Raw genomic sequence first — 24,115 nt, 5'->3', positions numbered from 1 at the left:
TCTCATTGGTCAGAACTGTGTGGAAAGGCTGGTCCTACCTGCAAATAGAAGGTGAGTATTTTCTATATAGAGAAGACAAGGGAGAAGAAAATGATCAGGAAGGAATGTAGAGTGAGCTGTCCTTTATCTGCCCCAGAGACAGGCTTGCCTAAATGTGCGTGCAACCCTGGTATTAACTATTTTTGTGCCTGCAAAATAAATTTGAAGTCAACTTAAAGTTTGTTGTGATTCCATGGTCACATAATCTCTTTTAAAGATTCTCTGATACAAAACCATAGTTTTTAGTCAATAAAGGCTAAAATTAGTGTGTTGGCATTTACCTGATTGATAAAACTGGACTTTTTTGGGGGGGGTGAGGGAGAGCCCTTTTCAGGGAAGACGAGAAGAACCTGGAGATGGATATGAGGATATACACTTCAAACTGCTGTGTTTTCTGACAATTTTGAAACATGAAAAAATTAAGGATTCATTAGCATTATTAATTCATTCAGTGACATTATTATATATTGGGGATGCTAAGAACTTGCATTATTATGAGTCCGGATTGTATTTGTTGCTTCACTATCCAGTAACTAGTTGTATACATCAGATGTTACACTTTAGAATTTAAAACATTTTAATATACGTTATTGTAGAATTCTTAGACCATATTTTAGTCTGCTGGGCTGCCGAAATACAGTATTCCATAAAATGGGTTTGCTTTTAGCAAAGGGAATTTATTAGTTTACAAGCTTACATTTCTGAGGCTGTGAAATGTCCAAATCTAGGTATTATTAAGACAACACTTTCCTGAAGACAGGCTGCCTGCAATTCTGGACTCCTCTGTCACATGGCAAGGCGCATGGTAGCATCTGCTAGTCTCTCCCTTGTCTTCTGGGTTTTACTACTTCCAGCTTCTGGCTTCAGTGGCTTTTTCTGTTTCTGTGGGTTTTTTCTCAGCTTCCGTGTCTTTCTCTCTGTGTGTCTGAATTTCATTCTCCTACAAAGGACTCCAATAAGGGATTAAAAACCACCTGGGTCATGCCTTAACTGAAATAACGTTATCAAAATCCCCACCTACAATACGTTCACACCCACAGGAATGGATTAGCCTTAAGAACATAATCTTCTGGGGTCCATTCAGCTTCAAGCTACTATACACCTGTTAGGTAGAGTGGTAGACTAGAAATTAATAGCATGCACAAGGTTACACAGCAAATAAGTGGCAATGCTGGGATTACAAAGCAGGCTTTAATGCTAAAGCATGTGCTTTTCCTCACTATACCAATGTGACTGTTAAGCAGAGATAATTTGTTACTAGATAATATTCTGTAGCAGCTCCCTTTCCCATAAATCACTGTGAGATTTATGGGGGTCCCAAAGGCCTCACATGGGTATAAAATGCCTTGAGATGTGAGCATGTGAATATTATAAGGAAGATCATAGAAGTGAATGGAGCTATTTAATCTGTATGTTGTTCAACGATTAGCTCTGTCAAACAGGCGGGCTGATGAAACCCGAGTTTTGTATAAGCAAATGCTCTGAGAATCTGAAGAGGAAGGGTGAAGCAGGGACAAAAGGCAGCTCAGATTTTGCTCTGAGAAAAAAGACATAGGTGACAATTAGTTAAGGCTCATTTGGTTGTGAGGAGAACAGTTCCGATTTGAAGCCAAGAACCCCAGCTGTTGAGAACAAATTCCAGTATGAACCTGGGGTTCTGTTACATTTAGGATAAGGGCCAAACTCTAGAATGACATATTAAAGTCTCTACTATCTTACCCTTGCCAGCCTCTCTAACTTCTTTCATTCTCATGCTCTAGACTCCAACTCACAAACCCAAAATTCCTCTGATGTCAATTTTATTTTGTACCTCTGTTTGACTTATTTTTATCTGCTGGAATGCTTATATCTAATAAAGTATCCTGTGAAGTGTACCCAAGTTTTGATTCTGGCCTCCATACCATGCTGTGCTTCTGTAACATCTTGTAATTTTTATAGTGGTTGCCACATTACATTAGAATGATCTATTTATGGGTCTGTTTCTGTGACAGATTCTATAGGCTGGTCACAGAAATGGATTCAATATCCATTTCTACTCATCTTCTGCTATGAAAGTTGATAAACAAGATAATAGTACTTAGCTTCTCAGATTCCATATGAGACCATCTGGCCAGTGAGATTATAGTTGAAGTCCCTGGGAAGGGTTTACTAGGAAGAAAGAAAAAACTGAAAAAAAAAAAAAAAAAAAGAAAAAGAAAAGAAAAGAAAAATGGCTTTTGGTTCTTCTCCCTTCTGGCTCACAAGGCAGATGCAATGCCAGGAGGTGTAGCAACCATCTTGTGACCATGAGGAAGAAAGCTTTGGTAGCTCAAGGAGGTAGAAGGTGCTGGGCCACTTGATGACATCTTTGAGTGGCTATGCCAGACTTAGACTGTATCTCTGGATTTCTTCATATGTGATGAAAATAACCCCCCTTCTGTTATAAACCCATTATTTGTCTAAACTACTGTTGGTAGGGTTTTGCTTTTTTTATCTGAAAGCATCCTACTTCCGCTTGGTTTGTAAAATCCTTCAGAACTTTGAGCTGTGTTTCACTCATTGTATTCCCAGGGCCTAGCATAGGCAATAAAATATGGAATGAAGTGTGTAAATGGAGTTGGTTAAATAGCTGCATAGCATCTAAAAGTGCCTGGCATTCAATAAATACCAGTTTTCTTTTAACCTTTTCTTATTCTTTTGCTTATCATCATTCCATTTTAACGTGTCTGAAATCAGAATGCATTCCACAGTGGACAAGCAAGTATTTGTAGGATTTTTAAAAGGTATTTATTAAATCAATGATACTTCTTAAAATCCAAGTTGTCTTAGAAGCAAAGGAAATGGTATTATTTCAACTATCAAGTGTTCAGAGGGGGCTAGATTCTGTCTTAAGTCTCAAGAAGGCCAATGGCTCTTTAAAAAAAAATCTTAGATGATGCCTTCAATCTTGTAACTAGTGTTCATGGATGAACATTGTGGTTTCCAGAATAGAATGTTCATTTCTCTAGTTGTCCTATCCCACGGATTACCACAGAAGTAGAAGCACAGAGGATATCTCTTTTTGATTGGTGGCAGGAAACTACGTCACAGACCTTTGTGTATATGGAGGAGCAAGTGGGTATGAAAAACAGCACCTAAAAGATTCACCTAGAAGGTTGAAAAGTCACATCCAGTTACTCAGGGCCAGGTGACATTAGTAAGGGACACTGCAAAAGGATATGTAGCTTAAGGAAAAGCAAATTCTGTGTAATGGTCATGACAGTACTGGATCTTTATACTTCTGCATCCCACGCTTGTTTATGCTGGTTGCAAGCCTCTATTTTAGATACATTCAAGTTCTCTTCCTACTTTGAATCTCTATAAGCCTCTGTTCTTCACGGGGGACAGAAAGTAGGGAAGCTAGAATATAAAAATCATTTGGAATTTAATTTACATCATCCAGGCTCTTAATTTCATCATTTAAAAAAGTACTTCCTTATAATTATGCCTAAGGGTCACCCCCAGAGAACCTCTTTTGTTGCTCACATGTGGCCTCTCTCTCTAAGCAACTTGGCAGGTGAACTCACTGCCTGTGCCCCACCCCCACCCCCGCCGTGGGGTATGCCTCCCAAGTGTGTAAATCCTCTGGCATTGTAGGACATGACTCCTGGGGTGAGCTGGGACCTGGCATCATGGAACTGAGAAAGCCTTCTTGACCAAAAGGGGAATGAGAAAAATGAGACAAAGTTTTTGGGGCCGAGAGGTTTCAAACACAGTTGAGAGGTTATCCTGGAGGTTATTGTTATGCTTTATACAGATACCCTTTTCAGTTTATGGTATATTGAAGTGGCTAAAGGGAAGTACCTGAAACTGTTTAACTGTATTCCAGTAGCCTTGATTGTTGAAGATGATTGTACAATTATACAGCTTTTACAATGGGATCATGTGATTGTGAACATCTTGTGACTAATGCTGCCTTTATCCAGGGTATAGATAGATGAGTAAAAAATAAGGGCAAAAAATAAATAAATAATGGGGGGATGAAAATGAGGGATTAAAAAAATGGGAGTAAATTGAAATACTAATGGTCAATGGGAGGGAGGGGTAAAGAGTATGGAATGTATTTTTTTTCTTTTGTCTTTATTTCTTTTTCTAGAGTGATGCACTTGTTCTAAAAATGATCATAGTGATGTATACACAACTGTGTGATGATATTGTGAGCCATTGATTGTATATTTGGACTGTGTGGCATGTGAGGATATCTCAATAAAACTATTTTTTAAAAAATACTTCCTTTAAAGGTTATAGAAATAGCATAATTTATGCAACTATCTAAAAGGGCAGTATGAATACGAAGGATAGGGGTGATCAGCTTTTATCACTGAATATCTGGTTTAAGAAGTCATAGTGGATTGTATTATTGTCTGCTGTTTTTTACTCTCCCTCTTTCCTGTACAAGGATTGTACATCTCTGCCCATGCCTTTGATTCCTGAGTTATTTTGTCCCTATTCAGACTCTGGGCTTGGTTATGTGTTGGCCAACGGACATGCGTACAGCTTAGCAGGAGCTTTAACAGGCATCATGAACTTCCTGCAGCTCTGTGGCCCTCTTCAGAGCCAACATGTCCCAAATTCTGGTGGCTGCTTCAGCTCTGGCCCCAGAATGAGAAGGCAAGGAGGCGAAGCCACAGCGTACACGGTGCTGTATAAGCCACTGAGACTTCGAGGTTGTTTGTTTCCTTAGAAAAGATAACAAATACGCTTGATAAACACAGAATAACAAATTTAAATTAGCTAGTAGTTAGCATGTCTGTATATTCTCCACTTAAAAGATGTGTGTGCTTCAACTTCACAGTGATTCTACTTAAAACTTAGATATTAGTTTACTTCCATTACCACTCAAATCATTTGTTTCCTTTAAAATTGTATCCACCACTGTAACATTTTCACTGGGTTTTATGGTATATATATTTTTTAGAATTAAAAAGTCAACTTTTTATCCAATTTCTAAAAACATAATATTCTATTTACTGTCCTGAAGGTCCATGGCTTATGTGCTTTTTGAATAGGCCTTCAATGTTTGGGCCATAGCACTTTTTAAATGGGGGATAATAATTGTGGAGAAATTCTTTAGAATAAAAGAAAACTGTCCTCCAAGAGGAAAACTCAGAAAATTTACACTGGGGTTTTTTGGCTGTGAACGTAAAAGGTTAATTACTCAAACCTACAATATACAATTAAGCCCATGTGCTCCTGTTGTGATTTTGTATACTACTGGTTTAAATATTTTTAAAGATGCATGGGCCCTAGGCAAAGTGTCTTTTTCTTTTGTCTTTTTATTTCTTTTTCTAGAGTAATGCATATGTTCTAAAAATGATATTAAAATGATTTTTAAATAAGGAACGTAGTCATCTTATGATTGAGCTCTGTGTGTTCTCCAAGAACATGTCTTTTATTTATTTATTTATAATAATTTTTAAATTAAAATTTATTTATTAAATTTATTCTTTATTGGATACGGCTTTGTAGGAGGCACTTAGCAAACTGTATTTATTAAGTAAGGGGATAAAATTTATAAAGAAAACATTTGTAACTGAAAGTGATCGAGCAGTGTTCGGTGTTTTAGGGAAAACGGGACCGCACAATAGTGGTGTGTCACTTGCTCTAGAGCAATTCATTCACTTGAACTCAGTTTCCTAATTAACTAAATGTGGGGTCTGTACTAGATCATTACTTAATTCCCTTCCAACTCTAAAATTTAGCATTTAAAAACATATAAACTTATTATTTTAGAGTAGTTTAGATTTTTAGAAAAATTGTGAAGATAGTACAAGGAATTCTTATATATCCTGCACCCCAGTTTCCCAGTATCCTGGGGTGCAGGATACCTTAGTGTATGGTACATTTGTCACATCCCATGAACCAGTGTTGAAACATTATTATTAATGTCCATACTTTATTTAGATTTCCTTAGTTTTTTACCTAATGTCCTTTTACTGCTTCAGGATTCCATCTGGAATCTGTGATTACACACAACACAAATATCTTGTGATGGTTTATTAGACTTTCTCTGTGCTTATGACCTTTGACAGATTTGGAGTGTACTTGACAGGTATTTTGTAGAGTGTCCCTCAGTTAGGATTTGTCTCATGTTTTCCTCCTGATTAGACTGGTATTATGGGTTTGGGGGCTTTGGAAGAAGAAGACCACAGTGCCATTCTCTCATATCAAGGATATTTATTAGCAACAGGACTTATCACTGTTCACATTGACTCTCACCACTTGGCTGATATGATGTTTGTCAGGTTTCCCCTCTGTAAAGTGACTCTCATTTTCCATATACTCTTTGAAAGGAAGTCACAATGTGCAGCCCAAACTTAAGGAGTGTGGAATTATGTTCTACCTCCTTAAGGAAAGAAGGGCTACATAAATTATCTCTTGATTCTTCTGCAAGGGAGATTTGGCTTTTTTTCCCCCTTTATTATTTTATTTTTTTTAATTTTTTTTTATTAACGGAAAAAAAAAAGAAATTAACCCAACATTTAGAAATCATACCATTCTACATATGCAATCAGTAATTCTTAACATCATCACATAGATGCATGATCATCGTTTCTTAGTACATTTGCATCGGTTTAGAAGAACTAGCAACACAACAGAAAAAGATATAGAATGTTAATATAGAGTAAAGAAATAAAAGTAGTAATAATAGTAAAAAAAAAAAAACAAAAAAAACCCTATAGCTCAGATGCAGCTTCATTCAGTGTTTTAACATGATTACTTTACAATTAGGTATTATTGTGCTGTCCATTTTTGAGTTTTTGTATCTAGTCCTGTTGCACAGTCTGTATCCCTTCAGCTCCAATTACCCATTATCTTACCCTGTTTCTATCTCCTTCTGGACTCTGTTACCAATGACATATTTCAAGTTTATTCTCGAATGTCCGTTCACATCAGTGGGACCATACAGTATTTGTCCTTTAGTTTTTGGCTGGATTCACTCAGCATAATATTCTCTAGGTCCATCCATGTTATTACATGCTTCATAAGTTTATCTTGTCTTAAAGCTGCATAATATTCCATCGTATGTATATACCACAGTTTGTTTAGCCATTCTTCTGTTGATGGACATTTTGGCTGTTTCCATCTCTTTGCAATTGTAAATAACGCTGCTATAAACATTGGTGTGCAAATGTCCGTTTGTGTCTTTGCCCTTAAGTCCTTTGAGTAGATACCTAGCAATGGTATTGCTGGGTCGTATGGCAATTGTATATTCAGCTTTTTGAGGAACCGCCAAACTGCCTTCCACAGTGGTTGCACCCTTTGACATTCCCACCAACAGTGGATAAGTGTGCCTCTTTCTCCGCATCCTCTCCAGCACTTGTCATTTTCTGTTTTGTTGATAATGGCCATTCTGGTGGGTGTGAGATGATATCTCATTGTGGTTTTGATTTGCATTTCTCTAATGGCCAGGGACATTGAGCATCTCTTCATGTGCCTCTTGGCCATCCGTATTTCCTCTTCTGAGAGGTGTCTGTTCAAGTCTTTTTCCCATTTTGTAATTGGGTTGGCTATCTTTTTGTTGTTGAGTTGAACAATCTCTTTATAAATTCTGGATACTAGACCTTTATCTGATATGTCATTTCCAAATATTGTCTCCCATTGTGTAGGCTGTCTTTCTACTTTCTTGATGAAGTTCTTTGATGCACTAAAGTGTTTAATTTTGAGGAGCTCCCATTTATTTCTTTCTTTCTTCAGTGCTCTTGCTTTAGGTTTAAGGTCCATAAAACCGCCTCCAGTTGTAAGATTCATAAGATATCTCCCTACATTTTCCTCTAACTGTTTTATGGTCTGAGACCTAATGTTTAGATCTTTGATCCATTTTGAGTTAACTTTTGTATAAGGTGTTTTTATTAGTATGGACTGAACTGATTGATATTCATTTTATACTTTGGAATATAATCCAATACTATGTTTCGGTCAGGGGTGTGTTGCTTAAGTTGTTCTGGTTTTGTCCATTGAGAGCTCTTTCAGTTGCCTCCTGTGTCCCTTTGACCTAGGCCCATCTTTGGGGGGTGGGGGGATGGAGAGTGGTTATTGAGCAATTCTTTACTTTCTGGCACTCCAAGATGTTCCAGGCTCATCTTATATATATTCTACTTCAGTTCTAGAATCAGTCATTTCTCCAAAGAGCCCTGGTTTCTTTTATTGGAGAACTGTGTTAGAAACCAAGATCTGGGTGCTAGGTATATTGCTTCTAGGCCCTCAACCGACAGAGCAAGAAAATATACGTGTGTATATGAACGTGCTTATTGCATATATCTATAAATATTTATACAGATGATCATCTGTACCTATATTAAGCTGCACATGGGCTCGAACTGATGTCTCTGACTCTAATTCATTACCACATGGATCATTCTCCCTATCCCCTTGCTTGTCTGTAATCTCTCATGCCAACAGTGATAAACCTGGCTCCTATCATCTGCCATCCATTTACTTAATTGTTTAATTCTAGTTGTTACAGAATTATTAACCCATAACCATATTGGAAACAACTTTATCAAGTACAGTATAGTGCTACTCCACACTTTTGCCTTTAGTCTTATGGACTCCACTCATTTCCACAGTTACTCAGGTCGGCACCCTTTTCCCCCACCCCCTTCAGTGAGGTTTTTTCATATGTTGCAATGCAGTTATAACTTTTATCACATTCTGCATTTCATCTTGGAAACTCCCAACCTCCTAAGTGAATTTTTTTCAAATATGCAATACATTAAAGTTCTCTCTGCACTTTAAAGTTCTGTAGATTTTGATAAAAGCGTAGTGTCATAAACCCAGCATTACATTATCATGCAGAATAATTTCAGTGCCCTAAAACAATCTTCTGGACTTCACCTTTTCGAACCCTTACTTCCACTCCCTACTCCACATCAATTACCTGTTTATCATTAGTTTTGCTTTTTCCAGAAACTCATATAAATATAATCATACTCATGCATCTATGTGATGATGTTAAGAATTACTGATTGTATATGTAGAATGGAATGATTTCTAAATGTTTTGTTAATTTCTTTTTTTCTTTAATTAATAAAAAAAAATCGTAAGATAGTAACAAACAGAAAAAAAATAAATATAATCATACAATATGTTACCCTTCAGATTGCCTTCTTTCACTTAGCAATATGCATTTAAGATTCATTGATGCCTTTTCATGGCTTGATAGCTCATTCATTTTTTGGCACTGAGTCATATTGGACAGTTTGTTTATCCATTCACTTATTGAGGGACTCCTTGGTTGCTTCCAGTTCTTGACTATTACTAATACACTTGTTATAAAAATTCATGTGTTAGTTTTCATGTGGACATAAGTTTTCAAATCAGATTCATAAATATCTAGAAATACGATTGCAGTATTGTATGTTAAAACTATGTTCAGCTTTGTAAGAAACTGCTGAATTGTCTTTCAAAGTGGCTATACCATTTTGTGTTCCCATTAGCAATCAGTAAAAGTTCCTGTTGGTTTTGCAGATATTTTCTTCCACACTACGGCTTGTATTTTCATTTTCCTAACAGTGCCTTTTACAGAGCAAAAGTTTTTATTTTTAAAAATCCCCACATATCAATTTTTACTTTTTCAGATCGTGGTTTTGGTGCTGTTGTATCTAAAAACCTCCTTACCAGACCCCAGGTCACATAGATTTTCTCCTATGTTTTCTTCTAGAAGTTTTGTAGATTTGCATTTTACATTTAGGCCTATGATCCATTTTGAGTTAATTTATGTGGAAGTTCTGTAGATTTGTTGTTATAATAGCTTTATTGAAATATAATGCAAATACTATGCAATTCACCCCTTTAGAGTACACAATTCAGTGGATTTTAATATATTCATAGAGTTTTATAACTTTTACTACAACTAATTTTACAGCATTTCTAGCCCACCAAAAAGAAACCCTGTATCCTTTAACGATCACACCTCAATATCCTTCATCCTTTCCTCTAAGCAACCACTAATCTAGTATCAGTACCTGTAGATTTGCCTATTCTGGATATTTCATATAAGTAGAATCATCTAATATGTGCTCTTTTGTGACTAGCTTCTTTAAATTTAGCCTAATGTTTTCAAGGTTCATTCATATTGTATCACTATTGCATACCTTTTATAGCTGAATAATATTCCATTATATGGATATACCACATTATCCATTTGTCAGTTGATGGATATTTGGGTTGTTTCCACCTTTTGGCTGTTATGAACAATGCTGCTATGACCATTCTTGTACCAGAATGTTTTGCTATATGCTTAGGAGTGGAATTGTTGGGTAATTCTATGTTTAGTCTTTTAAGGAATTATCAAACTTTTCCAAATCATCAGTATCAATTTCCATTGCTAGCAGCAGGGTTCCCATTTTTCCACAAGCATGGCAACACTTTATTATCTCTTTTTGTGTATAGTCATCCTAGTGGGTATAAAGTGGTATCTCATTGTGGTTTCGTTTTGCATTTCCTGGGTGATTAGTGATGTTGAGAATCTTTTCATGTGCTTATTGGCCATTTGTATATCTTCTCTGGAGAAATGTCTGTTCATGTCCTTTGCACATTTTAGTTGAGTTATTTGTCTTGTTATTATCAAGTTGTAAGAGTTTCTTATATATTATAGATATGTCCCTTATCAGAGATACGATTTGCAAATATTTTCTTCTACTCTATGGGTTGTCTTTTCATTTTCTTGATAGTGTTCTTTGACACACAAAAGTTTTAAATTTTAATGAAGTTCAATATATTTTTTTCTTTTGTTTCTTGTGCTTTTGTTGTCATATCTAAGAAAACATTGCTGAATCTGAGGCTGTGGAGAGTTTCTCCTCTTTTTTCTAAGAGTTTTATTGTTTTAGCTCTTACATTTAGGTCTTTGATGATTTTGTGTTAAATTGTATATATGGTATGAGATAAGGGTCCAACTTCATTCTTTGAACTCTGGTGCTGGGGGATGGGGACAGTAGTGTACTTCTCTCTGAGTGATACCCCTGCTTTAGGAGCTAAGTGGTCAGTGGGATGGGATAGCAGTCCAAGGTCTCTTTGGCTTGCCTCTCCACTAGCCAGTAAATAGTGATCAAAGTCATATTCTCAGTGGTGCTGCATCAAAGGTGAAGCCTCCACCCATGGGTGGGGCTGGGCAGAAGTGGTTACCCATATCATGGCTGCACTTGTCTGAAGTGTGCCTGGAACTTAGCCTCATAAATGAGAATTGTTGATGTCTGGTGTCTCCCCAGAAGATAGTCCTCTGCCTGGAGCAGGGTGGGGGTGGGGGGAGGGAAACTTGTGTTCTTGGCTGCATCAGCCTGGAGTGGAGTTTCCATCTCACTGAGCTGGGAGTGGAGAGGGAGGGTGTGGGACTTGGTTCAAACGCTATAATAGACTCACTTTTCTTATTGAGCTTTAGTAGATTTTCTTAAATAAATGTTTCTTCATTTCCTGTGTGCCCTTAGGTCTACTTATACAGACTTTTAATTTTTTTTTTAAAATAACGTTTACCAATTTTGCTGGGGGTCAGGTACATGGAGCTCCTCAGGCTGTCTTTTTTTTTCTTTTGCAGATTCCTTTTTAATATTCATTCAATGTCAGTGAGACTGTAGGCAGTGGAAAACCAGATAAGTCACATCTGATGGCCACATAATAATTCATTCTCTATATATTGATTAAGTATCCACTATGAGAATGGCTCAGAACCCAAAAATGGATTGGGTCAGCCATAACTAAAGGGGGTGAGTGGGTTTGCATTGGCAAACAACCTGCTTCCCACAAACTTTATGGAGTATCTACTATACAGGTAAGGCACAGCACTAGAAGATAAAAAACTAAAAAATCTGGTTGAAAATTAGGATATTTTCACAAAAAGAGAGCTAATAAATGAAGGCAGCCTGTGCTAAATGCCTAGAGAATAAGTGCTCCAGTTTTTCAGGGGCATGAGAAACTATTAAGGACTGGAGTGGTCAGGGAGGATTTCTAAGGATGGAGAGTGCTCTGAGCTGGGTTTGGAGGAAGGATAATTGAGCTGGTTGTGTGGACTGGAGGGAGGGCATTCCAAAGCAGAGGGGCTGAGGTAAGATTACATCTGGCATGTCTGGGCAATAAGGAGTAGACCTGCCTGCTTGCTGGAAGGTTGGTATAGAGAGACCAGGTTGGAGAAATGAGGCAGTGACCAGAAAAGCCCCGGAGGAGGAGAGCAGAGGGCTTGATTGTTGGACCAGGGAGTTTGAACCTTATTTTGTGGGCTGTTGAGAGTAATGAGAGCATTTTAGAATAGAAAAGTGACTTGGGCAAAGAGATTTTAGGAGAATGGCTTTACCTGTATGTGTGCAGATGGAATGACGTGTGCGTGCATGTGTGTGCATAGCCATAGGGAGCCTGGAGCCAAGGAGACTAGTATGAGACTCTTGCAGAGAGGCATTAAATGAACGGAGTAGGAATGTAAAGGAAGAGTCTGGTGGATGGTAAGATGTAAAACCAGCTCTAACAAGGGCTAGCGATTGTTAAAACCCACCCTCTAGCAAAAGTGGTGTTTTTTTTTTTTTTTTTAAAAAACATTTAAAGTCTGGAAGTGGTCCTAAGGGCACCCAGTAAAAGATGAAACATTTATTCAAGAAAATCTGATGCTCAGTAAGAAAAGTCAGCATCTTCTACAATATTTGAACTAAGCCCACATCCTCTCTCCCAGCTCCCAGCTCAGCAAGATGGACTCAGTCCAGGCTGATGAAGCCAAGAACACAAGTTTCCCTAGCCCTAGCTCTGAGCAGAGGGCTCTCTTCTCGGAGGGCAGGACCTCAGTATTTCTGCCCATTTGTCAATAAACTGACAGTTGTTCGCATAAAGAAATCCTAGAATGCAAGGTGAGATGGACTGATTTAATGATTTGAGAAACTATGCACAGTTTAATGATGATTTCTCATGCAGTAACTATGCTTAAATACGGTCTCTTGATTTCTAAATCCACAAATTCCTCCCCACAATCCTCTGTTTTTAATGTGATCTCAAACTCATCTATTAATTTGAATTTGCAGGAGAAAACCAAGCAACCGCAAAGGCTGTGTATAGATAGTTTCAGGGATGGGTTTCTTCTCTTGGAAACAGCTATCCGTGTAGAAATGGGTGGCACGTGGTCAACGCTAGCTTTTTTAGCAGGTCTAACGTGACCTTCAAAACTCCTTAGGACACGCCGATCTCCAGTGGGGCTGCTTCTCCCGTCAGTCCAGGGCTGGCTGAGTCTCCCACGGCTGCCTGGATATGTGTGACTCGCACTTCTGAGGCTACAGTTGCCAAACAATAAAAACGCGGAAAAAAGCAAATCACGAAGCCCCATGCTTCACCACAGTGGGTTGATGAATGAAGTCGCGGAAGGAAGGTTCGGCTCTTGTCCTTTTAAAATTCCAGTGCAGCAATCACACACCCGGCTCGGCTCTTACCACTCCCCGCCACACTGCACCAGCCGCCCTCCCCAAGTCCTGATTCATGAACCATGCCACCTTTGTCTCATTTTAAACTGTGCAGACTATTTTAATCCTCCCACCCCCATTCCAGATTTCCCCCTCCCTTCATCCGCTGGAAAGCTCTGCTGTAGGGCGCTCACTAGGTGGGAGAGCGCTTCTCCCACTTGGCTCCGGTAGGCAAGATCCCGAGAAGCCCCTCGCGGAGACCGCCGCCTGCGGGGGTCGCTGCTCCGGACCCTGCTGCGGGAGGGGAAACGGCTCTGTAGCTTTAAGGTGCTGAGCTCTTCGAAGTGCGGGCAGAGCGCCCGGGCGCCCGTCCTGGAGCCGGGAGGGGAAGGCCTGCTGCCCTCCCCCTCCTCCCCGCACCCCAGTCTCTGGGGGGCCAGTCGGCCCTCCGCCCACCGTGCACAGGCGGGCCATGCGGCTGTGAACCATGTCCTCCTCCTACGCCAAGAACGCGACCGCGGACGGGCCACACTCTCCCACCTCTCAGGTACCGCCCCCTCCTCCTCCCTCCTCCTTCTCCCTCCTCCTCGCCCTCTCCCTCCTCACCCCCCCCCCTCAGCGGCCCGAGAGCGCCCCGCCTTTATGCCTGGCTCTTGGGGCCCCCAGTCCCGGGAGTCGGCGGCCCGAACTCCCCCACCCCTCCACCGCGTCCTTTTCTCCTCTCGTTCCTCCTCTTTCTCCTTCTCCTCCCCTTCCTCCTCCTCACCGTCGTCCACTTCTCTGCGCTCCTTCTCCCGGAGCCCGCAGCCTCCCCAAGCCGATGCCGGGGGCCCCGGACCCCGCACCCTGAGAGTCTTTGTTAATGGATGTGGTGGGTGCTCACGGGCTGCTCGTCTAGGGCATCTTTTCAGCTGTCCAAGCTTAGAGTGGGTGGGGGGTGGGGGTGGGGGCTGTATTTGGGGGTCGTGGAGGAGACTTGGTGCGGCTCCGGGGGACCGTGGGACTCTAGCGGGGGGTGGTCTCCTCGCTCCCGGCAGTCCTCCTCACTGGCTTCTCTCTGGCACCGTGTGTCGAGTTCAGGTAGCCCGAGGCACCACGACCCGGAGGAGCAGGTTGAAAAGATCTGATGGCAGCACCACTTCGACCAGCTTCATCCTCAGACAGGTAGGAGGACCGACACGGGGAGAAGCTGGGGCGAGTCGGGTGAGCAGCGGGGGTCCAGGAGCGGAGCGCAGCCCCACGTGTGGGAGCCGCGGCTGCTGAGCCCGCGCGCGCCTCCTCTGAACCCCGGTGGAGCTCGGGTGGCGTCCCTCACTCTCTGCCCTCTGCTCGCGAAGACTTTGGGTCCACGCGTGCCCGCGCCACCCCGGGAAGTTAGTTTGTACATGTGCGTTTCTGCACACGATTCGGCGGGGCCCTGGCTTCGGTCAGGGACCTTGAATTTAAGAGCTGGAAATATTTCTGGTTGCACCTTCGATGCGAAGGGAAATATCTTTAAGTTCTTTAACTTATCGCTGAGTAACCAGAGCCGCGGGGACTCGGGAACCTGGTTTGATCCGGACTGATGGAGGGTTCTCCTGTTTTGTCCTATTTTGAGTCTTCTGAGGCTTGGGAGAGATCTCCAAGCTCAGGTCAAAAGAAATACTTTGAGTGGAAAGTTTGGTCTCATTTGAGGACATTGGATCGCTTAATTTGGGAAAGACTACTGGATCTGGCTAAATCGAAATAAGGGAAGACTGGACCTCAGTCCCCGGGTCTAGGTGCTACCACACTTTGTTTTCTTCCATATGATTGTCATGTGCCTAGTATGTACTTAAGATAGCTGGTTACACTGAAGGTGCCTTTCATCTTGACACAGGAAACTGGCTCTCAATTTTCTAACTATCCATGTCCTGTAAGTGAAACCGCCCCTAGCTGCTGGGTTTTAGAGAGATCATGCAAAAGCGAGTCACCTTAACTTCTCTTTGGAACAGAAGCTGTGAAGGTGTGGGCGTTTAAGGTGAGCTGTCAGAACTTTGGCCATCGCAGGCAGAGACTTTTATCTCAGGTTTCTCTGTGGGCTGCTGGTGTGACCTTGAAGTTCTTTTCCCTAGAAGTCACCCAGAATATTGTGTAATGTATTTATAACCTATGATGGCGTAGGTGGGATGTTTCTTTAGTGATTATCATCAGTTTAAACATTATCAACAAATAATGAGCATTGGACACAAAATTGGACCCAGAACTCTCCTACAGGACCCATAAAATGTATTTAGATAATATTTATTATGCAGAATTTTGTCTTCTGTAGGAACAGAAATTGTTACTCTTTGATTCAGTGAGCATTAAGCACGTGCATTATGAAAATAAATACATTTGGGTTCATTCTAAAAGCACATTCTATCCCCTTTGCCATGCTTAGGTTATTTACGTATTTAATAAGGCAAAGGCATTTTTAAAAAAATTTTTTAAAAACAATGTCTTTTAAAAAAATTTTTAAAAAGAATTTGAATTATGCAAATGTTTGGGGTCTTTATTTTGTAGGTGTTAATTTTTGGTAGTAACTTTTTGGTTGCAAATTCTTGGAAATACTAATTATACAGCATGCATTCTATGAGCCATTTGACTAAAACTTTTTAGTTCATCTGCACCATCACATCATTAATACCTTATTCTTTCAAATGCAGATAAAACAATCAATATTCTTTATAGTATTATTTCCTTAATTTATGCCAATAAATGACTGACAATGTTCTTGCAAAGAGTGCTCTAAATATTGGTTTAAAATTTTTAAAAGTATTGCAGACTAAATAATTCTGTGAGTAGTTAAAAACAATACAGATTTTTAGAGGAAATATGTTTCTTAAGTCTTTCTGAAACTGGGATTCATTGGTTTTAACAAAATGGTCTACTTTAAACTCAGGAGTTAGTTGTAATTGTATTATTTACACAATCTTCCTGATTTTCTGCACTAAAATAGTACATAATGTTTGCAAGTACTTTACAGCTCAGTAGGTATCCTACATATGATTTCATTTAAGTGACATAAAACAAACTTCTATAATGGTTACTATAAAAATAACTGAGGGATTTATATTTCTTCGACCAGAGATGAAAAAAAATGATTACAAAGGAATTTAACAGTATCTTATGAAATAAAATTAACAGTTTTTATTCAAATGCTGAAAATATTTTTAAAGGGCAGCAGCTGTTCATGTTAGTAGAGCCTCGTATTTGTAGAATGACCGCGGATAATTAATATTTTAAATCACATTACATTGGAATGATGGAATTCCTTGGTGACATTTCACAGTCTTTGCAATGCCTTCACAGATGAAGAAGATAGTGGGAACACCACTAGAAATAATGCTGCTCACTTCTCTGTCATATCATTTATAAATATATGGAGAAAAAACCTTCATTAAAAAAATCGATGCATCTTTGCTGGGGAAAACTGGGCTGGTGGAGGACAGGGTGCAGTCTGCAATCTCACCCAATAATTCAATAGTTCTTTGAGCTGGTGAAAAGTGTCGGTGTTTGTGTGAGCATACACGCATAAGTGTGTGCTCACACGCATGCATGTGCATGCACGTTCCTCTGAGCTGGCCTGAACACAAGCCGACTGAGAAAGAGCCTGCCTCCACTTTGAAGGGCTGCCCTCTCAGTCCCTCAGGCAGACTTGACCTTGTTTTCTGGTCTACTGTATTACTCACAGCCACAATTTAGGAGGGATATGGAGGTTTTGGAAATAATCCAGGGAACAACTAAGTGCTTTCTTCGAGGAAAGGTGAGAAAATTAAGTATTTTGCTGCTAAGAGAAGAGAAACTAGGCATGACCAAGTATTAATCTTCCAAGTGTATACAAAGGCACACACTGGAAAAGGTGATAGTGTGTTCTTGGTCTTCATTGAGGATGAAATTCAAGAATTGGCTAGAATTAGAAAAGGAATGACTTTGTACAGCAAGATTTCCTAAGAGTGTTGTAATTGGAAAAGCATTCTGAGAGAGGCTGTAGAATTTTCTTCCAGATCACTTCTGATAGGTTATTTTTGAGTGGATTATTTATTCATGTTTGATATTTTGGAAACACAAAGCATTTGCTATGTGTCCAGCACTGTGCTAGATGCTGTGTGGAAGGAGTGAAACGATGAATAAGACACAATCTCTGCACTCAAAGGATTTTTGAGCTGGTCATGGAGGCAGAGATGTATGCAGTTGGTACAGTGAAATGTAATAAGGTATGAGAGGCTGGGCAAGATGTGGATGTGGGCTGAGAATTGAAATGCCCGTGGGGGTCACTGTATGTGCAATTTGTGCAGTAGAGTACTCAAAAGTCAGTACACTCCCCACCGGGTTGGAAGAGAAAACTTCATCACCATGGAATTTGTTTGTTGACCTCCCCAAGCTAAATCTGCTCTTATGAGTACTGCAAAGTCTTATTTGGCTTGACCTCTCTACCTGCTTTCCAACTCCATCTCTCTATTTTTTTTTAATTAAAAATAATTATTTCAAAATTTCAAAAAAACATTCTGTATCCACCAAGCAAAGATTCCTCCTTCCCTGCTCCACCTCTCCTCTGATAACCTCTAATCTATTTTTTGTTTCTATGAATTGGTAATTTCCAGCTATTTCTTAGAAGTGAAATCATTCAATAGTTGTCCTCATGAGCCTTGCTTAATTCCCCCAACATGATGTCTTCAGGTTTTATCCATGTTGTAGCAGACATCGAAACTTCATTCCTTTTTACAGCTTGTTTTAGTTTCCTAGGCTGCTCAAGCAGATACCATGAAATGGGTTGAGTTAAACTATGGGAATTTATTCGCTCACTGTTTGAAGCTATGAGAAATTCCTACCAAGGCATCATCCAAGCAATGCTTTCTTTGTGTTCTGTGGTGTTCTGGGGCTGGGTCCTGGTGATCCTTGGTCCTCAGCTTGTCACATGATAGCATATCCTGGCCTCTTCCTTCTCTATGGTTTCCACTGATGTTCAGCTTCTGGCTGCTCCCTCTGGCTTGCTCTCTGTCTGGATTTCACTCAGCTTATAAAGGACTCCAGAAATAGGATTAAGACCCTTCCTGATTGAGGTGGGCCACACTTTAACTGAAGTAACTTCATCAGAAGGTCCTACTTACAATGGGTTCATACATACAAGAATGGATTAAGAGCATGTTTTTCTGGGGGTACATAGAAGTTTCAAACCCCTACAAAGCTGAATAATATTCCTTTGTGTATATGTACCACATTTTGCTTATTCATTCATCTGTTGATTTCTATCTTTTGGCTATTGCAAATGCTACTGCTATAAACATTGATGTACAGGTATCTGAGTCCCTGATTTCCATTTCTTTGCATATCTACCTGGGAGTGGAATTGCTCAGTTGTATGTGAGTCTATATTTAACTTCTTGAGGAAATACCATACTGCTTTTCATAGTTGCTGTACCATTTTACATTTCCACCAACAATGTATGAGGTTTCTGAATTCTCTGCATCCTCTCCAGCACTTGTTATTTTCTGTGTTTTTATTAATAGCCAACCTTGTGGGGGTCAAGTTCTGAGGATGGAAGTCTTCCATGGCCTGGCCTCTCCTGCTCTCCAGCCTCATCTTGATCCATGATCTCCTATCTCTGGACACATAATCTGACCATACTACCTTCCTTCCTACATAGGTCTTTTGCTTTTCCCTCTGCCTAATTTTTCTTGAGACTTAAGTTCATTCTTCATTTCCTCAGAGAATTCTTTTCTGCCTTCCCTGATGAAGTCGGTTTCCCAGATGGGAGCTCCCAGAGTGCCTTCTGCCAGTTCTCAATAGAACTACTTCTATTATAGTGTAATGTGTACTTAGATTTCTCTGTTAATGACTGTCTTGCCAGCCAGACCATAAGTTCTATGAAGGCAGGGACATGTCTGTGTTTGGTATCCTTGGTGTCATCAGCATTTATCATACTGCGTAGGGTACAAAGATGTTCAAATAAACATTTGAATGAATGAAGGGGTGGATAGATGGAGGACTTTGCCCCAAAACAGAAAACAGAACTAGCTTGATGCATTTTAGATATGGAGCTCTGCTCCAACATTATACCTTTTATTTCAGTTATCTTTTGGTGTCTAACAAACCACCCCAAGATTTCATGGCTTAAAATAACAACACTTTATTTTTCTCACGATTTTGTGTGCCGACCAGACAGTTCTGATTCATGCGATGTTAGCTGGGCACTGGGATGGCTGAAAGGTCCAAAATAGCCTCCTTCCAGTGGATGGCAGTTGGTGCTGGCTGCTGGCTGAGAACTAAACTAAAGCTGTTGGCAAGGGGGTTAGTTTTTTTTTTAAACTTTTTATTTTGAAATAATTTCAAAAATTACAGGAAAGTTGCAAAAATAACACAGAAACAATATACAGAACTCCAGCATACCCCTCAAAGATACCCAGATCTACCAATTATTAGCATTTTGCCAAATTTGTTATATCATTTTATCTGTTTATCTATCATCTATCTAAGCTTTTCTAACATTTGAGAGTAGATTGCATAGAACACTCTCCTCTAACACTTCACACTTCACATATGTTTTCTGAGAACAAGGATACTCACTTATAAACACCTCAAATACAGCTATCAAGTTCAAGAAATTTAACGTTGATCAAGAATACAGTCAATATTCCAAATTTTTTTCAGTTGTCCAAATAATGTCCTTTTGGACATTTTCTCTCCGTTAGCAGATCCAGTTCAAGATCATGTATTGCAATTCATTGTCTTTGTCTTTCCAGTGTGTCTTATTAAAAATTTCTGGTAACATATATACAATATAAAAATTCCCATTTCAACCACTTGCAAGCTTATAATTCAGTGGCATTAATCACATTTAAGATATGCTATCATCACCACCATCTATTACCAAACTTTTCCTTCACCCCAATCAGAAGTCTTGTACCCTTTATGTGTTAACTACCTCCCTCTCTGCCATCCCTGATAAACTATTACCTGCCTTCCATCTCTGTGAATTTGCATATTCTAGTTATTTCATCTAGGTGGTAGCATACAATATCTGTCCTTTTGTGTCTAGCTTATTTAACTCAACATCTTGTCTTTAAGGTTCATCCATGTTGTAGCATGCATCAGAACTTCTGTCCTTTTCATGGCTTAGAAATATTCCATTGTCTCTCTCTGTGTGTTGGTGTATGTGTGTGTGTGTGCATATTAGATTTTGTTTATCCATTCATCTGATGATGGACACTTGGGTGGCTTCCACTTTTGGGCTACTGTGAATAATGCTACTATGAGCATTGGTGTATAAGAGGATTTGTTTGAGTGGCTGTTTTCAATTCTTTTTGGGTGTATACCTAGAAGTGGGATTGCCAGATTATGTGATTGTTCTATGTTTAATGGTTTGAAGAACTACCAAACTATTTTCCATAGTGTTTATTCTGTTTTACATTATCACTGATAATGTATGAGGGTTCCTGTTTCTTTGCACTTGCCAGTGTTTATTTTTCATTTTTTAAATAATAGCCATTTTTGTCGGCATGAAATAGGACCTTATTATGGTTTTGATTTGCATATCCCTAATGGCCAAATGATGTTGCTCATCTTTTCATGTGCTTATTGGCCATTTGGATATCTTCTTTGGAGAAATGTCTGTTTGAGGCCTTTGCCCATTTCTTACGTAGACAGGTTGGCTTTTTGTTATTGAGTTATAGGAGTTTTTTTTTTTATATATATTCTCTATTTCAAACCTTTATTGATATATGGTTTCCAAATATGTAGGGATTCAGCTTTCCTCCACATGGGCCTCTTAGCATGGTTGATTGAGCTTCCTCACAGCGTGGTGGCTTGGTTCCAAGAAGGATCATACCAAGAAATAAAGGCAGAAACTGAAAGTGACATGGCATCACTTCCGCTGCAATCTCTTGGTCAAAGCAGGTCACAGGGCCAACCCAGTTTTAAGGGAAGAGAAAATAGACTATCTTTTGATGTGGTGCAGCAAGGCAAGGTCACATTTCGAAACAGCAGGTAAAATGGAAGTTATTGCTGTAGCTATGCTTGGAATCATCTACCTGAAAATAAGGAACCTTGTGTTTTTTTTAGGTATGTCAATCAGATGATCATTACAGTAATTCAATGAGCCTAAACTGTATTCATAGGTCTAAAGCATATTGATGTACTAAATTGATACTATAACAAAAAAAGTTGGCAAAGGATTCTTTGATGTAATTCGAGCATTGGTTATAGACACATTTCTGAGATGAAATGAGAATTCATCAGCAGAAGGTATATGCTTTGTGCATAGCTCTAAAAATAATCATATGCCTAGAGTCATATATATATGTGTATATATATCATATATAGTCATATATATTTTTTTGCATATATATATGTGTGTGTGTATATATATATATATATATACATATATACAAAATCTGTCTATATACATAAAATCATAGAATTTTAGAATAGAAAGAGTTATCAGGGAGAAAGTACTTCAATCCCTCATTTCCAGGTAAAATAAAACACAAGCCCAAGGACATAAATGCCTTTCCAAGGTCACATGGATAGACAGTGGCGAAAATGATACAAGGAACTCTGACTCAGACTATAGAGTTTTTCCATCACAACACACTTCATTCCTAACAATTGAGATAGGCACACAAACACACAGAGATGTGGACACATGAAAGGACATACGGAGCTCATTTCATTTAGATCCTGGAAATATTCTCAACCTAAATGGTTGTTGTTAAGAACAAAGCATCAAATGGAGAGTCTGGAGATTAATTTCTTCCCAAGTCCCTCATAAATAGTTCATGGTTCATGTGAGATTATATTATATTATCTATATATGCAAATTATTTGCTAATCATCGTATCAGTCAGGATCTTGCCAGAAACTGAGACTACTTGAGTTTTTATAGCCAAGGGACTTTAGTGTGGAGACATAGTTAAACAAGTAAAGGGAGAGCTAAGAAGCCAAACCTGGAAGTTAGCCACAGGAAACCACTTCTTCCTCTTGGCTAAAAGGACAAGGTGGGGAAACTGTTGTTGGATCCCAGGGGCCAGAGTCACCTGGCAGGAGTTGAAACACTGGGACCGGTTTGGTGAAAAAAGAGCCACAGAAGGGATACAGCCTTTGTCAAAGAAGCCCCTAGAGGAAGGGTGACTGGGGAGAAATATCCTGACTTCTTCCTTCCTCCTGCCTCCAATTTCCTGCGGGTGCCCCCTGCTGGCTGGACCCAGCCAGAAGCCAGATGATGTGGGAGCCTGGGAAGCAGCCTGCAGGCATTGGGCCACCCTGAGAGAGCAGAGCAGGGGAAGGGAAGGAATGGATTGGAGCAAGCAAGCCTGGCTAGGACTGGCACAACCATTATTATATTTTAGCTGCACAGAAGTCTATAATGAGTCATTTTCATCAGCAAAGTTGGAAGTTGTTACTCTGTCTATAAGCAGAATTCCTTTGCAAAATGGTGTAATCCAGTTACAATGAACTTTAAGAAAAAGTTCACACCTATTTCCTTCAAGAATTTTCTGTAGAGTTTATCTTACCAAATAGAGATCTGATAGAGTAAGAAAGAACTCTGCTTCTCTTGGAAAAAATTTGCTTAGTTCTTGCTCTTGGTTTGAATAAACTGAATTGAATTTGTGTGGCTCCTGATTCAGAAACATAATTACTGGGCATCCAACCATTCATTTTTACTTATCTCTGAGCCTGTTTCTGGCATTTAATGCTCCCTAAATTCCATTAATTTGGGGAATAAAGAAGAATATTTATCCTTCAGCATAGAATGGTAGGATTTTATTGAAACTTAGATAAATATTTTTGGAGTTTTTAAAAAATTGTGGTAACATATAATACACAAAATATCCCATTTTAACCATATATAAGTGTGCACTTCAGTGGTATTAATTACATTCACAATGTGGTGTTACCATCACCTCCATCCATAACCAAGACTTTTTCATGACCCCAAACTGAAACTCTGTACCTATTACTTAAAACTCCCTGCTGCTCCCTTGCCTGGCCTCCGATAATCTCTAGCTACTTTATATCTCCACAAATTTGCTTATTTGAAAGTTAGAGAAATTTGATTCAAATTTTAACCTCTCTAGAAAATTATAGGGTGCTGTGTGGAAACCTAACTGAATATGGCCTTAGCTTTGCTTTCACCAGCTCCTTTTAATTACTCCTTATGCTACAACAGATAGTGTCAGAGGCCAGATACTGCTTCTTCATTGAGGAAAAGAGCAAGGCCAGAGCTGAAGGGAATGGAGTCAAACCAAGTGGCATAAGTGGTAGGAACTAACTATCTCTACTCCTGGTGAATCCACAAACTCGGTGTGTTGAGGTGGGCCAGATAAATCTGGTTCTGATTCATCCCTTCTGAATGTGATTATGGCATTGCCCAAGCTCATCTTCTTCCTCAGAGTTTGGCTCCTTCTTGGTCTCATTTCTGAAGCTCGGGCTTAGAACAAAGCAGTAGCCCCAACCAGAGCAGGAGGGCTTGCAACTCACCCACGTGTGCTGAAGACTTGAGGCAGTGTGCACAGAGACTGAGGGGACTGGGCCTGCAGACCCCTTTCTGCTCTGTGGTTCTCTGTGTTTGGCCTCCTCTGGCTTTGCAGTAGGATTTTGGTGCAGAGTGCTTCCTAGAACAGTGCCACCTGTCTCTGCTGGCTCTCCTTTCTCCAGAACTCCCTTCCCAACAGAAGTGTGTGTGCTTG

General features: G+C 39.7%; 1 protein-coding gene across 1 annotated transcript in view; it reads left to right on the top strand.

The window, feature by feature from the left end:
- The first annotated feature begins 14,082 nt into the window (after nucleotides 1-14,082).
- CACNB4 (calcium voltage-gated channel auxiliary subunit beta 4) overlaps nucleotides 14,083-24,115 on the top strand; it is a 277,034-nt gene continuing 267,001 nt past the window's right edge. Inside the window, exons 1-2 of the mRNA XM_077153829.1 lie at nucleotides 14,083-14,298; nucleotides 14,508-14,591. Coding sequence (XP_077009944.1) covers nucleotides 14,290-14,298; nucleotides 14,508-14,591 — 93 coding nt within the window. The 5' untranslated portion in view covers nucleotides 14,083-14,289. The remainder of the gene's footprint in view (nucleotides 14,299-14,507; nucleotides 14,592-24,115) is intronic.

This window comes from Tamandua tetradactyla, chromosome 3 (genome assembly GCF_023851605.1).
Source record: "Tamandua tetradactyla isolate mTamTet1 chromosome 3, mTamTet1.pri, whole genome shotgun sequence".
Classification (NCBI taxonomy): Eukaryota; Metazoa; Chordata; class Mammalia; order Pilosa; family Myrmecophagidae; genus Tamandua; species Tamandua tetradactyla.
This window is presented reverse-complemented; position numbering and strand designations above follow the sequence as displayed.